Raw genomic sequence first — 18326 nt, forward strand, 5'->3', positions numbered from 1 at the left:
CGGGGGCCCTGCCAGCCCCATGTCCATCACCTGTCTCGCCGGGGTTCCTGCCAACTCCTGGTCCACTTCCGTGGGGGATCCTGCCGAAGCCTGTCCGACCGGCTCCGGTTTCTGTCCGGCCGACACCGGGTCCTGCCCGGTCTCCGGAGCTGTCCCATCAGCGCTTTCCTGCCCGGCCTCCGGATCCGGTCCGGTCGACACCGGTTCCTGCCCGGCCTCCGGAGCTGTCCGGTCTTCGCCCTCGAGCCCGGCCCTCTGAGAGCCCGGCCCTCTGAGAGCCGGAGTCTTCACCCTCAATCCCGGTCCCCTGAGAGCCACGGCCTTCACCCTCGATCCCGGTCCCCTGAGAGCCACGGCCTTCACCCTCGATCCCTGGCCCCTGAGAGTCACGGCCTTCGCCCTCGAGCCCGGCCCCCTGACTTTCCCGGCCGCGGTGGCCTTCGCCCCTCCATAACCCCCACCTTGGACTCTGTCTTGCCCCCGGGCCGTCCGCCCGAGTCCCCCTTCTCGGCTTCTACCTTACCCCCGGGCCGTCCGTCCTCCAGACCCCCTCCACCCACCCTGGTGGCCCTAGTTTTGCATCCCTCCTCCGGACCCCCTCCACCCACCCTGCTTGAGGTTTTGGACTTTTGTGTTTTTTTTTTAGGGACGTCTGGAATCCGTCCCTTGAGGGGGGGGGTTCTGTCAGGATTCTCTTGTTTTGTCACGTTTGTAGTTTTGTATGTCTGGTTATGGGTATTTTCCTCCTTGTATATTGTCTGGTCCTTTTCCCTGTGTTTTTCCTCCCGTCGTTAGTTTCCCTGGTGTGTCTAGTTGGCTGATTGTTTTCACCTGTCACTCCTTGTGTGTCTCCTGTGCTCATCAGTGTTGGCCCCGCCCCTGATTGTTCCCACCTGTGTCTAGTTACCCTGTGTTTAAATTCCCCTGTCTCCCAGTGTTCAATGTCGGTTCGTCTTGTGTCATGACTAGTTCGTCGGTGAGTGTTCTGTTTTGTCTTTGTTTATATCCCTAGCGCTAGCCTTGAAATAAAGGAGTTTTTCAGTTTATATCTGCATTTGGGTCCTGCTTCCAACATACACCGTAACAGGTTATTTGTGAATAAACGACCCTCCGGAGCGTTTGCAATCGACAGGAGCATGTTGTTTCTTACACGACCACTAGAGGTGCTACACTTTAAAACGTGACTCTGGGTCGTATTTAGCTGCTGAACAATCGACCTATATGGTCGTTTTTTGTAGGAGGACAGGCTGCACGATTTACAGTGCAGTCTTCCTGAAAGGACTTGCGCTGAGCTTCATTTATATCAAAGCCCATGAGTGTTTCAAGTCATCATGTCACTTGCAAGTCACATGCTGAACTGTGATTGGGTTTCAATTTATTTGTTGATGTGGGCGTCAATAAATAACGTATTCATCTCGAGGTTGAGCCCAGAAAGCTTTTACGTTCAGATTAATATAAAACCAATGAAGGTAAAACACCCCAAGTGGTTTTTTTAACGCATCCAAACAAAAAATCCATAATCCAATTTAATTTCAGAGCTGGAAAATCAGATAATATTCTGTCGACAAATTAAAGTGGGACAAACATTCATCCCTATAAGGGACATTAATTTAAACCCTATTCAATATTCGTCTCAATGTCAATGTAGTAGGTTTCCGAGGTTTTATTATCGAAAAAACTCAAAAAAAGCTGCCTGTGGGATAAATCTGACCCTGAGTCTGAACAGAACATTATAACATAGTATAATACTTGTTTTTTTTACATCTGTCCACACCCAGGACACCCAGGAGCTTTGCACCTCTTTCTCGTCGTTAAACAGGTTTGTCTTCGTCTTAGTGGTCCAAAGGAATCTGACTAACAAAGTCATTGTGTAACAGATATTCATCTGAGGGGAATTTGTTTTTACAACACAGGGTTGAAATACAATACACCGTAACAGTGTTCGTTCAGAGCAACTCATGGCGCCTCTCCCTTTCTCACTGTTATGTTCAACTGCTAAAACTGTAAAAACAATAAAGTAAATAACACCGTTGTCAAATATATGAATTAAAGTTATGCTTTGAGCGTCTAACTGTGACGAGAAGGGAAAACATTTACCTCTGCTGATGGGCCCGGCGCCACAAGGGGGCAAAAGGGGGCGTTGCCCCCTCAGTTGTCTTATTTGGCCCCTCACTTTGAGCATCATTCATCCATCGAAAAGTAAAATAAATGTCACAATTATTAAATAACTTTAAATAATTATTTTCCCCAACACACGTTACTATGTCTAGTTCAGATATTTGGTCAGGCAGTCAAGCAACGTGTAAAAAAGCCTCAACCCCAAGTGAGCTTGTAGTCTTAATGTTATCATGTGTGCTAGCTGTACACACAGCCGGATGGGTGACCAAAACGTCCCCTTTTTCGGTGGCCACTGTATGTTAAGCCGATTTAGCTATATTCATTTCTGAAGGATATCAACAAATTAACTCTTACTAGAAAGAATGTTTATTTCTGATATCAAGAATTCACTTTCTAACTAGTAAGAATTGATTTGTTGATATCCTTCAGAAATGAATAAAAGCTAAATCGGCTTGCCATACCACTGGGACCTTTTCTCTTTTGGAAAAGTGATTTTTCTTTGTTATTATTTTTCAAAGGCCGCGTTACACAGAGGGACTCAGATTGTTTTTGTGTACAATGTGTACATTTTTCTGATGAAAGCACAGAAGTCCATTGAAATGTCTTGTTTGTTACAACAGCTTAACATTTTATGTTCAGCTTACTTGAAAATGTTGAGGCAATCGGTTTCCTGATATCACCCTAGTAAAGTGACCTGGGGGGAATACTACGAAGCAGGATTTTCGCTTAGCCGGCTAACTTCAGGTAAAACTCGAGGTTTCCAGTCCTACGAAGCTGGTTCTCTTTTTAGTAGGTTAGATCTCCATGGTAACTTATGCTGTGCGCCTAACCTGCTCCGGACCAGGTTAGGTTGCAGGCTAAGAGCTCAACTCAGTGAAAGCACCGCCTGCTGACCAATCAGAGCTCAGTGTGCGGAGTTTAAAGCGATCAAGTCATATCACAGGAGAAAGGAAATACAGAAAAGCTGCCGTTGCAGGAAAGACGGCCGGCAAAAATCAGCGACTGTGTGAACGTGAACATTAATAGAATATCACCTCCATCTTCAGAGCAATCTGACTATAATAACATTAGCGTTAAGAAAGCTTACTTAAATATCTGCCACAACATCAGTAACCGGATCAGAGTACATTAAGTACAGTCCGCGGCATATCACTTCATAATGTATCATATATCTCCTTATCTGAGTCAGCTGAGCCGTATCTGGCCGTGCAACACTCACAGCGTCACAGACTGTATGCAGAAGTATTATTTTAAGCAACACATTAAGTTGACGAAACACTAGAGTTAAATGTAATTAAAGTCAGATCGTGTCTTAGACGGGGCAGTGATATCATAAACCTGTTAATGTACGCATTCAAACACGTGTTCTGTTACCAGCTGTATTCACCTTGCAGGTGCAGCTCTGTGGCTTTGATCCTGATCAAGTGTTTAAGTCATGGATGTTTAAAGTTTAACGTCTTCATATGTCTAATATTATAGTTGACTTTTCATTCAGGAAGTATGACGCTGCGCTGTCAGTACGCTTGTCCATGTTTGTGATTGGTCGAATGCTCCAGATACCACCTCTTTCATGTGAACGCGCACCTAACTAGATAGGACACGGCTGGCTTGTGCGATCCACTTGATAACCCGCGTCGTAGGACCGCTTAGCGAGAGCGCGTATGTTTTGGATTAGGCCAACCGGCTAACTCAAACATATCCAGGTTAGGTTGAACCAGCTTCGTCGTACAGGCCTCTGCTTTGACAAGTAAGGTTAACTTTTTATTATGAGTTGTGCTAATTTAACATAACTCAGATATTTAAGTTTTCTAAACCAACTTTTTATAGTCATCCTAATGAATGATCTTGAGTTGGGTCTACTCCAAGTTTACTGTAATGATATAAGTTGCCTGAACTCAGTACTTTTAACATGAAACAACATAAAATTAATGATTAACTTTACATGGAAATGTTGAGGCAATCGGTTTCCTGAACTTTTCTAAGTAAAGTGAACTTATCACGATTTACAGTGCAGTCTTTTGTGTACAGGGATGATCTCATTATCATTCATCATGGGAAAGGTATTTTCCCAGGAGGTATTTCCTCTTTCTCGTCGTTAAACAGGGTTGTCTTCGTCTTAGTGGTCCAAAGGAATCTGACTAACAAAGTCATTGTGTAACAGATATTCATCTGAGGGGAATTTGTTTTTGCAACACAGGGTTGAAATACAATACACTGTAAAAGTGTTCGTTCAGAGCAACTCATGGCGCCTCTCCCTTTCTCATTGTTATGTTCAACTGCTAAAACTGTAAAAACAATAAAGTAAATAACACCTTTGTCAAATATATGAATTAAAGTCATGCTTTGAGCGTCTAACTGTGACGAGAAGGGAAAACATTTACCTCTGCTGATGGGCCCGGCGCCACAAGGGGGCATTGCCCCCTCAGTTGTCTTATTTGGCCCCTCACTTTGAGCATCATTCATCCATCGAAAAGTAAAATAAATGTCACAATTATTAAATAACTTTAAATAATTATTTTCCCCAACACACGTTACTATGTCTAGATCAGATATTTGGGCAGGCAGTCAAGCAACGTGTAAAAAAGCCTCAACCCCAAGTGAGCTTGTAGTCTTAATGTTATCATGTGTGCTAGCTGTACACACAGCCGGATGGGTGACCAAAACGTCCCCTTTTTCGGTGGCCACTGTATGTTAAGCCGATTTAGCTATATTCATTTCTGAAGGATATCAACAAATTAACTCTTACTAGAAAGAATGTTTATTTCTGATATAAAAAATGTATACATTTTAACTAGTTAGAAAGTGAATTCTTGATATCAGAAATTAAATTGTAACTAGTTGTGATGTGTATTCTTGATATCAGAAATTAAATTGTAACTAGTTGTGATGTGTATTCTTGATATCAGAAATTAAATTGTAACTAGTTGTGATGTGTATTCTTGATATCAGAAATGCGATTTTAACTAGTGAGATTTGCTTCGTTTTTCTCATTCATTTCAATGGGAGTCGGAATTTGAACTAGTTCAAAATCCTTTTTTGATATCAGGAATTCAATTGTTACTAGTTATAATACAATTTGTATTTATAACTAGTTACAATTGAATTCCTGATATAAAAAAACGATTTTGAACTAGTTCAAACGACGAGCAGATAACGGAATTGCAGGTTTATAGATTATCAGAACATTTCAAAGGGGACACAGCCACATTGGATATTAACCTATGGATTAACTACATCATCGTTTTTATCGTTTTAATGCCATTGAAGACCAGTTTAGACCAGACAAAGAGGAAGGTGAGCCATGTTAGCCTAGCGCATTAGCGCCACTTGTTTTGATGTACGTTTTTGTTGATAACCTCACGAGTTTGTATCTTTCAGTGTTGTGGCACCGTTAGATTCTGTGTCTTTACGATCATAAACAATGTGTTGGATGTGGAGCTAGGATAGGTAATAAGGGAGCTAGGAGTGATTTTCGGTGCAGTAATAGGTTAGCATTTTTCGCTCAGGGCTAATTCAGAGGCTCACTGTTAGCATTGTGTGTTTTTTTTGAAAAATAAATGAAAAAGATCAGTTAAATTAGTTTGTTTCCGTTATATGGATATAAAATATTCATAGTTTATTAAATATGAAGGTTCCTTAGACGTTGTTTCCTGCAAATGACGCGATTTCGGGTCCGTGGGGCCTAAGAGGATAACAGAGTATGTACAGTTGTATTTGGATGGAATGAATACCTATAGTGATAATTCAAAGTAATAAAATGATTTTTACAGTGAAAATGTTCAAATGGAACTGATGGTTCCGAAATTACCCAGAGGTGAGTCCGCCTGGACTTTATTTTTCTAAACCTTTCTAAAAAGGTCAAATTTCACTTGTTTTGCATCAATCTTGATACAGGGTACTTATTATATGTTATAGTTTGGATTCCTAAAGCTTTTTGTCTACTAACCCATCATTCAAGGGTGGTTTTCACTATAAGTAATGGGTTTTTTTTAGGCGGACATTAGAATTTACATGTTTTTACTATGTTCCATCTGAATCTACTTTAAAATAAAAACATCTATATTGATTCTGACACTTCTACATCCAACTCACAGATGTAACCTTGCTTTGAGATAAAGGATTATTAATTTACCCCTTTTTAGAAGTGAAGATATAGTCTTTGTTGTGTTAGTGGCATTTTCGAGCCTGAAACCTGAAAAACAGGCTCAGGCCTTAAGAAGTTAATACAAATAAATAATAAGAAAATGTATTTAGCTGTATGATGTCATATTTTCCATCATAATGTACACATCATTAAAAAAAAAAAATTGCAACAGGGGGGTCCCCGCCAGACGATAATGCTATATGGGGGTCCTTGGCATGGCAACGTTTGGGAACCCCTGCTCTAGATGATAGGAAAGGAGGTTTCAAACTTCCTTTATAACCTCCTTTAGCTTAGGAACCACTGGACCTCCCTTGCCGAAAGGAGAGGAGAAAATTCTGCCCCACAATGCCTTGCAGCTGCAGCATTTGCCGTCACACAACAGTCGGCCGTTCACGGAAACAACCGATTATGACGGAGAAATTATATCATGAAAGTTACAGTGCTTATTAAGCTTTTCAAAACATAGGTGGTAAGTTACCAAAGTGCTTTGTTCTGAACGTTCATCAGTATTATAATCAAAAAGAGAAATATGAACGTTAGTTTTTACTGAAATTATCAAATAAAGTCAACATCTCACTGTCTTTACTGAGCTGTGTGGGGTTTGTTCAACTTTTAAAGGATGTTTGAATGGTGATATACACAGTGATAGATGTTAAGGACTAACGTTTATAATAAATACATCTGTATTGATTTTAAGATATTTTCATACAATCATACGTATTGGGATCATTGGTATTAATGTGGACCGGAGGGAGAGGGAGACGAGCATAAGTTTCACTTTCCTTTTTTATTTAAATTCCAGCTTTGGTCATGAAGAATATGTTTCTCTGTTGTCCACGTTCATAAAGCAAAGCAGCAGCATCGGAGCACGGTGCAGAGTCTCTAGATGAGTTCACAGTAGTCCCTCGTTCTTATTGAACATCCATGTTGTAGTCCGCTGTATAGAAAACTGTGGTTTCCATGGTTTCCCCACAGCAGCAGACGCACACAATGACGTCCGCTGGCGCATCATAAACACATCGGATAGTGAAAGTGCATTCAGATTCTCTAAAGTACCGCAGTCTCTTCTCCTAAGTCCTTTTGAGTTCTCCTATCCACTATCCCTTAACCCCGTGACCTTTCACTCAGAGGTCAAGGAATAGACGATAGGGTTAGACGTTAGGAGCTGATTTTTGGGTTATCCGACCGCAACCCAGAGCTGCATCTCACTTCGGTTAAATGGATTGCGTCCCTCACTTGCGTCGTTTCCCTGCGTCTAGTCCCTCCCACCAGGGAAGGAGAGATGCAAGGAAACCACGAGAAGCAGGGAAATTAGTTTTAAGAGCAATGGGACGTTGTTTATTCCGGAGCGTCACGTGAAGCAACGTCCGCACAGCTGATGCCTGACAGCAGCCAGAATAGTGCATGCGTTACATCGTCCAATCAGTGAGCGATACACAGGAAGGGGGCGGGGCGAGAGTCTGAGGATTTCACCGGAGGATGGTCTGGTAGTTCCTCGATTATCGCTCCTCTGTTATCGCTCCTCGATCCTCCGGCAAAAATAAGGCCACTGGGACGCTACTCAAGATGGCGCAGACAAATCAACTTCCGGTGATACAGAGCCAGAGGAGCGAGGAAATGAAAAATAAGAGAAGTGAGACGCACCCTAGGAGGGGAACCGAGGAGAGAGGAGGGGAAGCAGCAGGCGGTTAGAGAAATTAGGGCCCATTCCCAAACCGCCCCCTACACCCTACCCCTCCGTTTGCGCGTTCACGCGGAGGGTCCACCATATTGAGGGCTGTTCCAAACCAACGAGTGTGGAGCGGTGTGGAGGGGGAGTGGGCTATCAAGCCCTCAAACAGCGAGTCTGCATCGATGCTGACTTGAGACCGGTCTCTACCTGACCGGAGTCACGCTGTGTGTGTCCGTAAGGAAACAAGCTGTTTACAAACAGTTCCAGCAAACATCCACTGATAAACTGCGATGTTAACGACCTCATGATGACCTCATAGTTTTTAACTTAGGATCAAACCTGTGTTTAGTCTAGAAAAAGGTAAATGTGTGCATTTTATTATAAAGTTGTGTATATTTACAGACCGTTGCAAAAACTAAGAAGCTTATAAACATCAGGTTTAAAACTAAAAGAGCTTTGAAACACAATGAAAGATGTTTGGAGTTTTATTTGAGTTATTCATTTAAACTTTTTGTCAAAGAGATGCTGATTTGAAACCGTTGTTACATACAGTTACGGCACTTCCTGTTTCTGCCGGAGAGAGGGGAAGCCGTCCCAAAGCTTGCTGCTGCTCCCTCCATCTGACAGGAGGAGCCTCGTTGAGCTGCGAGTGTGGCTACAGACGGAGTTCACTCCATCACGGAGGGGTAGGGTCGAGGGAGTGGTTTGGGATTGGGCCTAAATGTCCTTCAACATGACGCGCTGAAATCCCTTTCCGGGTCACTACCGGAGGACCGAGGATTTGAGGAGTCGAGGAGGGGAAATTTGTGAAATGCGACCTGTTTCTCTGTATTGTACTGCTTCCCTTAAAAAAACATGTCTAAAGCTGCACATTGTATTATTTATATTTAATTAACCTCCTTGCCCTTTTCAGCATAGCAGGCTCCATTTGAGTTTTCGTGTAAAGAAAACTGAATATCTGAATTTGTTTTATCATCCATCCCTCCCACACAAGTTAGTACCAATGACTTGAAAATGGAAACAAATCAACAAAGTGCCACTTTAATGGGTTTTATATAACAATTAAGACCTCAACTGGATGAAAATAAGAAGTGTGACGGATATAGATGTGTTTAAATTCAGATTTAAAAGAGTCAATACTACATCAGTGTAAAATTGCACCAATAAAGGGATGTTTATGCAAACACATGTTGTTGTCCACTAGGGGGCAGTATCCCTTCTTAGAAAAATATGTACTGTTGTCTGCATGGTGGCTGACATATTTGAATTTAAACAAACGATGTGTTTATCAGTCTGTTATACCCGGAGAGAGCAAAAGAAAGATAATGAAGACATTGATCAGGAAAACGTCCCATTATGTTTTAAGGCACATGGAGCAAATCATACCATATAAGCACCAGCAAGCTCAATTCCTGACTCATCTGAAATAACAAAACATTTCAGATCACAGATTATTTTTTGGTGAAATTGATAACACATCGTCACAAAGCTTTCTCACAGTTACATCAAGTTCAGCGACTGCAGCTAACAACGTCAAAACATAGCTGTGAAAGTGCAAGACTTTAAGACAAACTTACTGACAATATGGTTAATGTTTGTATCAGGCTATGATACTTGACAAATACAATAGTATAAACTAAACAAATGTAGTTAAACTGCTGATTAATATTACAATAAAGTACAATTTGATGGAGAACATTAAGTCTTTAAATTCTCCCATTAGAAGGCACTTAACACCTACTTTTTTATGAATCACATTGATATCAAAAATGTACAATTGATTTTTCATAGTAAGGCACCCCTGTATAGGCTATATGTCACATTTCCAAGATCAACACCTCGACACCTCAATCATTTTTCTTCATAGCACTGAGTGATTAAAAACCTCATCGATGGCTTCACTTTAGAAACTCTTTCTCTGACATTTACTGCAGGCCAAAGAACTCCAACAATCATCCCCTGAAGATGTGTTTTAATCATTGCCTGCTCACATTTAAATAGTTAATCAATTGTTATTCTAGTTTTCCATTTACAGTTTGCATGGTCTGGTGTAGAACAACTGAAAGGTAAGGAGAGTATTCCCTAACCCTAACAGAATGACATTTCAAGTGGCTTTGAAACATCAATTTCTCTATGTTGAGATATGTACAGGGAATAATATTAAACAAATGAATGACTAAATCAAATTGGACTGACTCGAATAACTTTAAACCTTACTTTTCTCGGTGTCGATGGACTCAGGCGTGAGCACTTCTAAAACCCTGGCTACAATTTGTAAATATCTTAATATGCTCAAAAGTGCGATCTTAGGGGCTGATTTTGGACTTAATGTCAGAGTGTCCCATGGACAGGCATGTGACACAGTGGGTTAGTGTGTTGGTGTTCTGACCAGGAGGTCACAGGTTCAAAGCCCACTGCAGTCAGCATGTCGTGTCCCAAATTGCTCCTGTGGGGATTGCCCACAGTATTGAGTATGTAAGTCGCTTTGGATAATGTAATGTGTTAAACTACATTTTCAATCTAATCTGCAAGTCATTTATGAGAATGATGTCCCAATATATCAGTGTAATTGTACCCTCATATGCAATAAATGTTATTTTTAGCCAGCCCAGGTGAGGTATTATAGTAAAAATCTGTGTTGGAGGACTTATACTATACAATAGTACAAAAGCAGTCCTTGTTTGCATGCTTGTTGATTTCCACCATTGTGTTGTCCGGAGGAATTACACAAACCAATGGCAGTGTGACTTCTGAATTGTTGGCGGTCTGTCGTTGTCTGGAAACACAGAGAGTGAAGTTCTGTTCTATCTCAATAGGTAGCATTACTCAATCATTGTCTTGGGTAAAGAAAGGGAAACCGGTCGGACCAGAAAAGTTCATCGGAGGGTGACTTTTGAAACACGAAAATGACATTCTTGCAGCGTGAGTGAGGCGATGAAAAGTCAAACATTGAACGGCTGTTGACCAGTTTCGTGGTTGCTGCACGTGTTGGCTTTGTATCATCTGCCGTGAAACATTTGGATTTTGTGCTTGTCTGCCAGCAGCATGGTGACATTATATTCGTAATCTCCGTCGTGGACTCCCGTGTGTCGGAAAGCTCCGGCCAAATGGTTTTCCTCCCAGTAGTGGTGCCAGTTTCCATACTGGTCTGCGCCAAACCCAAACACATTGACCTGGATAAGGAACAAAACGCAATGTGTCACAAACACAGTAGAACATCATGGATACACAGGGGTGTCCACACTTTCTTCACTGAGGGCCACATACAGAAACATATCGACTGGGCCGCTCACGAGAGGTATATTGCTTCATAAGTTAGAAACATCAATCAAATGTAGGTAAATTATGGTTGATATTGATGAAAAAAGCTCTCTGTAGGATTTCATTTATTGTGTTGGCAGCTCATTCCTTAAAACAGAAGCCTCAGATTGATTATAATAAGAGGAAATAGGAAGGGTAGATTTCAAGGTTGTTATGGAAATAAGTTATTAGGCTTTTTTCTTATCAACTAAGATTTGTTAGAACATGTTTTCAACTTTAATTGACTGAATTTATTTGAAAATTGGGCTTATTAACACATGAATACTGTTATATAATTGAACATATGTATTTAAGAAGTACAATAGCAGCTGTTTAATTTGTGGGCCATATTTTATTTAATATTATACTTTTGGAATTTGCTGAGGGCCAATTCAAAATGGTCCGTAGTTTGGACACTCCTGCACTAAACACTTCATCATTAGTGCTGCGTACCGGTACGCCGAACCGGTACTGGACTTGTAAAAAGTTTCGGTTCAAGTCCGGTTAAAACCGGAACGTCGGGAACCGGTACTTGGACTCGCAAAAAAACTAGCACTACATATATTCTCCTTTTTGTTCTAAACCATCTAAAACCTTCCATATATCGAGAAATGTGCGCTGAGAAAAGACGAAAAACATCGTGTCGGCTTCTGATATGGCGGCCATTACTGAACTCACGAAGTCTCGCAAAATATCGCAACTGCTCGCGAGATCTGTGTGACGTCAAGGGAAGCTAGCGATGTGATTGGCTTAGACCAGAGATGGGCAACTTTGATGGTGGTGGGGGCCACATCATTGATGTACTGACCACCAGGGGGCCGCAGATTCACTTGGAACACACACACAAATTCCATGTGTTGTATGTAATTATTAACAAATATACTAAGTCTGACATCTTCATTGACATTTTACAATCAAAGGGAACATCCCCAAAAAATGGGAACATCCTATAATAAGCTCACTAAACAAATATCAGTTCACAGACATTTTATTTCATTTTTAAAAGTGGCATGTTTGTATTGAACAGGTTATTAAACAGTGGAATAAAACTATTTTAAACTATTGGAAAGCACGGAAAATGTGTGTGTATTGAGATTAACCATTAGATGAGTAGCGCTAGTTCGTTGTGTTACTGCTCCTAGTACTAGACTCCTAGCACTAGGATGATATGCAGAGAACATCTTCACGGCGGGTGCTGTGTGCTCGGCATGTGCGGTTACTACTGTAACCAGACACGGTTCTATGCGGGCTGTTCTCTTTCTTAGAAGCTAATTATCTGGTCTTAACATTGTGTTCTGACTTGGTTGCTTGATTGTTAGCAGCAGCCGCTTGGCTAACACCTTGCATGTACGGTTAAGCTTCATTATTTAACTCAGCCGGTGAGGGCAGTGCTCTCGCTGCTGCTCCCGGTAAACGCATGGTATGGTTGCAGTAGCGCTATATCGTGGTATTTACTGCTCCTAGTACTAGACTCCTAGCACTAGGACGATATGCAGAGAACAATCTTCACTGTGTGTGCCGTGTGCTCTGCATGTATGGCCATTAAGGAGGATTTCATCCTCCCAATATTATATTGTCTAGTGGGCAGCCGTTGGCTGATACTTTTAGGCACCGGCCACAGTTACTATTGTAACTAAGGTTCTAAGCCGTAAGTACTGGCCATAATTATTACTGTAACTACGGTTCCAAGCTGTGTAAGTACTGGCCATAGTTAATACTGTAACTACGGGGTTAAGCCGTAAGTACTGGCCATAGTTACTACTGTAACTACGGTTCCAAGCCGTGCACGTACTGGCCATAGGCAATACCGTAACTACGGCTCTATGCCGTGTAAGTACTGGCCATAGTTACTACTGTAACTACGGTTCTAAACCGTGCACGTACTGGCCATAGGCAATACCGTAACTACGGCTCTATGCCGTGTAATGGCCATAGTTACTACTGTAACTACGGTTCTAAACCATGTAAGTACTGGCCATAGTTACTACTGTAACTACGGTTCCAAGCCGTGCAAGTACTGGCCAGAGTTACTACTGTAACTACGGCTCTATGCTGTGTAAGTATCCAAGCCGTGCAAGTACTGGCCAGAGTTACGACTGTAACGACGGTGCTAAGCCGTGTAAGTACTGGCCATAGTTACTACTGTAACTACGGTTAGATGCCGTGTGAGCCCTGGCCATGGTTACTGCTGTAACTACGGCTCTGTGCTATTCTATTCTTTAGAAGCTAGTTATCTGGTCTTAAACATGTGTGTTATTTGACTTGATCTCGCTTGATCGTTAGCAGCAGCCGCTCGGCTAACGTCTTGCGTATACTGTTAGCTTCTTTATTTTACCCAGCTAGGTGAAGGCAGTGCTCTCGCTCCCGCTCCCTCTACCGGTAATGCGGATGTAGCTACATCCCTTTTTCTGTTCGGCGAGTAGTAGCACCGCTCTACTCTTCCCGTTCAGCAGGTAGCCGGTGAAGGCTGTGTTCCCGCTCCCGGTTACACTGCGTCTGGCGTTCGACTCTAACTTAACCAGTGAAGGCAGTTCTCGCCCCCGCTCCTGGTAGACGCCAAACGGCCTCGTTTTTCCGTTAAGCAGGTAGCCGGTGAAGGCTGTGTTCCCGCACCCGCTCCCGGTTACACTGCATCTGGCATTCGTCTCTAACTCAACCAGTGAAGGCAGTTCTCGCCCCCGCTCCTGGTAGACGCCAAACCGCCTTGTTTTTTCTGTTAAGCAGGTAGCTGGTGAAGGCTGTGTTCCCGCACCCGCTCCCGGTTACGCTGCATCTGGCATTCGTCTCTAACTCGACCAGTGAAGGCAGTGTTCTCGCCCCCGCTCCTGGTAGACGCGGAACTGCCTTGTTTCTCCGTTAAGCAGGTAGCCGGTGAAGGCTGTGTTCCCGCACCCGCTCCCGGTTACACTGCATCTGGCATTCGTCTCTAACTCAACCAGTGAAGGCAGTTCTCGCCTCCGCTCCTGGTAGACGCCAAACTGCCTTGTTTTTCTGTTAAGCAGGTAGCTGGTGAAGGCTGAGTTCCCGCACCCGCTCCCGGTTACACTGCATCTGGCATTCGTCTCTAACTCAACCAGTGAAGGCAGTTCTTGCCCCCGCTCCTGGTAGACGCCAAACTGCCTTGTTTTTCTGTTAAGCAGGTAGCTGGTGAAGGCTGTGTTCCCGCACCCGCTCCCGGTTATGCTGCATCTGGCATTCGTCTCTAACTCAACCAGTGAAGGCAGTGTTCTCGCCCCCGCTCCTGGTAGACGCTAAACTGCCTTGTTTATTCTGTTAAGCAGGTAGCTGGTGAAGGCTGTGTTCCCGCACCCGCTCCCGGTTACGCTGCATCTGGCATTCATCTTAATTTAACCAGTGAAGGCAGTGTTCTCGCCCCCGCTCCTGGTAGACGCTAAACTGCCTGGTTCCGTTAAGCAGGTAGCTGGTGAAGGCTGTGTTCCCGCACCCGCTCCCGGTTACGCTGCATCTGGCACTCGCCTCTAGCTCAGCCAGTGAAGGCAGTGTTTTCGCCCCCGCTCTTGGTAAACTGCCTTATTTACTAATCCAGCTAGGTGAAGGCAGTGATCCCGCTCCCGCTCCCTCTGCCGTAACGTGGGTGTAATTACATCCCTCTTTCTGTTCGGCGAGTAGCAGCAACGCTCTACTCTTTCCATTAAGCAGGTAGCTGGTGAAGGCGTGTTCCCGCACGCGCTCCCGGCTACACTGCATCTGGCTACCTACAGAATGGTTCATTCATGTAGCGCCTGTAGGGTTTCTCTTGAGCCCGAGGACGGCCACGACCGCTGCCCCTCCTGCCTCGGCCGCTTCTGGCGGTCAGTGGGGACGAAATTCGAGCATCTGAGGGAGGTTCTCACGGTAAACGCCTGCATGAGCTGTAGCTGCATGCCTCGGGTGCTCAGAGTGGCTCGAATCACTGAGGTGGAACGTCTGGCCGCAGCCAACAGTCACCTCTCCTCGTCACGTACTCCTCCAGATCAATTCGGCCGTTCCCGGCGACTTGAGGGAGCGATGGCTATGTGTGCTCCCCCCAATAGAAGGACTAGAAATAGGCTGTCCTCTAAAGTGGATCGGCTAGCTGCCGATAGGGGCATGATGAAGTCGCCTCTTGGCCCTTCATCCTGGGCCCGGTGTAGGGGCTGCTAACCCCCCCCCCCTCTCCTTCGGTGGGCGCCCCTCCTTCAGTTGGCGCCCCTCCTTCGGCTGACGCACCCCTTCCGGTTGACGGAGAGTCCTCCGTCGCGTACCAGTCGAGCCAGGGGAGCTGTTTAGATCAGCTGCCCTCGGAGGCACTGGAGTGTGCCGCCCAAGCTAGGCAGACCAGGCAGCAGCACTCGGGTCCTCGCAGACCTGTGCCCGCTCCCAGCAGGCCCAGGGGCCGCTCTAGCAGCCGCACTCAGCCGCTGGATTACAGGGGTGGTCTGCAGAGGTCTTAGCGGCCCACTCAACCGCCTCCCAATGACTTTCGTGCCCCATGTCGCCCGCCTTCCAGGCGGCCTCGTGCCCCAGAGCCTGACCGGAACCCGACCGGAACCCCCCAAGAGGCTCCAGGGTCCGGGGGGCTGGGCTCTGAAATCCCGGGGGTGGTCGGCGGCTGCTTTCCCAGCAGCAGCTCAGTTTCTGGGCAGTCTGTACTTCCGTCCCTTGGGTGGTTTTCACCTTAACCCAGGGGTACGGACCGCAGCTCCGGCCCCTAGCCTTCGGCTGGGTCTAATTGACAGTCGTCAGCGATCCGGCAGGGGCCCTACCTCTGGGCCAAGAGTTGTCCGTCCTTTTGACCAAGGACGCAATCAACCCAGTAAGACCCTCTGCTTAGCCAGGGGGTTCTACTCGGCATACTTTCTCGTGAGCAAGAAAGTCGGCGGATTTCGCCCGATCTTGGACCTCAGAGGAAGGTGCTGCCATTCTATATGCTGACTACTGCATACGCACAGGTGGAGTGGTTCCCAACCGAGGGATGCCTACTTCCACGTGGGCCGGGCAAGAGGGTGCCTTATATTCAGTTCCTCCGGCCCTTGGGCAGACTGGCAGCTGCCTCGGCCGCTGGGCCCTTAGGCCCGCTGTCGTTGTGCCCCATGCAGATGTGGCTGAACAGCCTTCACTTGGACGCCAAGTGGCACAGGCACAGTGAAGTCAGGGTGTCGCAGCATTGCTCCACTCTCCATCACGCTGGAGGGGCAGGGCCTATCTCTGGTAGGCGTGCCCATGGGCGCCATCCCATCCCGCCAGGAGACCATCACCATAGGTGCATGTCTCTCAGGGTGGGGTGCAGTGCGGCAGGGCAGGACCGTTCAGGGTCAGCGGTCTGTCCAGCAGAGTGCGCGCCGGGTCAACGTGCTAGAGCTTCGGGCCGTGCAGCTTGCACTCACGCACTTTCTACCCCAACTGGGGGGCAAGAATGTGCGTGTTCCTTGGGGACAGCATGTACATTGTTGCTTAGACAACAGTCCCTTCTAGATAGTGGACGTTCTCACTCCACTCTGAATTTATGTGGCTGCGATTCTGCCCGACATGTTCGGGTCGACGGCGCCACGGCGGGGTGCCACAGGTCGGTGTCCCTCTTTATGAGAGGGGCTTTACGGCAGCGTCCCCCTTGCACCCCGAGGGCTCCGGCTTGGGACCTGCCCTTGCTGCCGGATGCCCTATCACCTCCTCCCTTCGAGCCTCTGGCCCAGGTGGGGCTTAGGTGGCTGCCCACAAAGGCAGCATTTCTGCTTGCCATAGCCTCAGGGAAGTGAGTCGGGGAGTTGCATGTCCTCTCCATAAACAATACATGCCCGAGGTGAGACTCTCAGGCGTTGCCCTTTGGGCAAATGTGGCATTCCCGCCCGGGGTCCTTCCACAAACTCACTTCAATCAGCCTGCCCAGCTGGCACGCTTTGACATTCAGGAGTACGGCACATCGAAGTTGCTGTGCCCGGGGGGTGCCCAAAGGGCGTATATCAAGGCTACTGCCTGTATACGGCAGGAGGAGCAACTCTTGAGTTTGCTCTGGCGGCACTAAAGGAGGTTAGGCCCTCTAACCAGTGGCTTCCCCACTGGGTTGTCGATACCATCTCACAGGCTTACGGGGCCAGTGGCCGCCCCCTGCCACCAGGCTGAGATGCCACTCTACAAGGAGCATCTCAACATATTGGGCTGCCCTGAGAGGGGTGCCCCTGGAGACCATCTGCGCCGCGGCGTCGTGGGCGTCTTCTGGCACATTCTGGCACATTCTCCAGTTGTCATCAGGTCAATGTCGCCACTCCCCATTCTTTGGGCGTGGTCCTTTTGCCGAGCTCCGCTGCTTCCAGTGGTGAGCAAGGGCTTGGGTTCTTCATGACATTGTTGGTATAGGTCATCCAGTGCTAAAGCACCGCTTCTGGCGGTCAGTAGGGACGAAATAGAACGATAGTTACGGCTGTAACTACGGTTCTATGAGTCCCGGATGACCGCCAGAGTTCCCTGTCACTCAGAATTATTGTGTGCTCGCGAGAAGATTCGGGGAACAGATCCTCTGACAATACCGGCGGATATAGCCGGTGTCACGTGGGTCACAGGTGACTTTGTTGTTATTGGTACTCGAGCTGCGCATGCGCGCGATGGACATATCCAGTGCTAAAGCACCGCCTCTGGCGGTCATCCGGGACTCATAGAACCGTAGTTACAGCCGTAACTATCGTTCCTCAGCACCACTCCCCCTCCCTCCCGCTGAAATTATGAATGAAAAGCGTAGTAATAATAGATAACACGGCAGGGTCCGTGACAGTTTATTTTCATCTGATTTCAAATAAACAAAGTCTTGGTTTTAAGAATATTAAACTTGTTTCGCCAAATTCAGATGATAAATACAACTTTTAAGCTTGTAAAGGCATAATTACAAGAGGCAACTTAACGTCACAGCAGGCATAACAACAGCCGGTATTTCTTGTGAGGGTTTCCCCGGGAAACAAACACAATACACACAAATGCGTCACAGATTATTTCGCGGTATTTAAAATCATTTACGCAGCTCGCGACGTAACTAGGAGTCTAGTGGACGGTATCAGTACTACAAGTAAAAAACATTTTTTTAATTTTTTTTTTTATTAATTACATTGTTTATAAATTAATCTG

General features: G+C 45.7%; 1 protein-coding gene across 2 annotated transcripts in view; it reads right to left on the minus strand.

The window, feature by feature from the left end:
• Positions 1-8899: 8899 nt before the first annotated feature.
• The window catches only part of st3gal1 (ST3 beta-galactoside alpha-2,3-sialyltransferase 1), a 128562-nt gene continuing 119135 nt past the window's right edge, over positions 8900-18326 (minus strand). For both annotated transcript variants that reach the window (XM_034093898.2, XM_034093899.2), the window contains one exon: positions 8900-11107. In XM_034093898.2, coding sequence (XP_033949789.1) covers positions 10934-11107 — 174 coding nt within the window. In that variant the 3' untranslated portion in view covers positions 8900-10933. The remainder of the gene's footprint in view (positions 11108-18326) is intronic.

This window comes from Pseudochaenichthys georgianus, chromosome 11, assembly GCF_902827115.2.
Source record: "Pseudochaenichthys georgianus chromosome 11, fPseGeo1.2, whole genome shotgun sequence".
NCBI lineage: Eukaryota > Metazoa > Chordata > Actinopteri > Perciformes > Channichthyidae > Pseudochaenichthys > Pseudochaenichthys georgianus.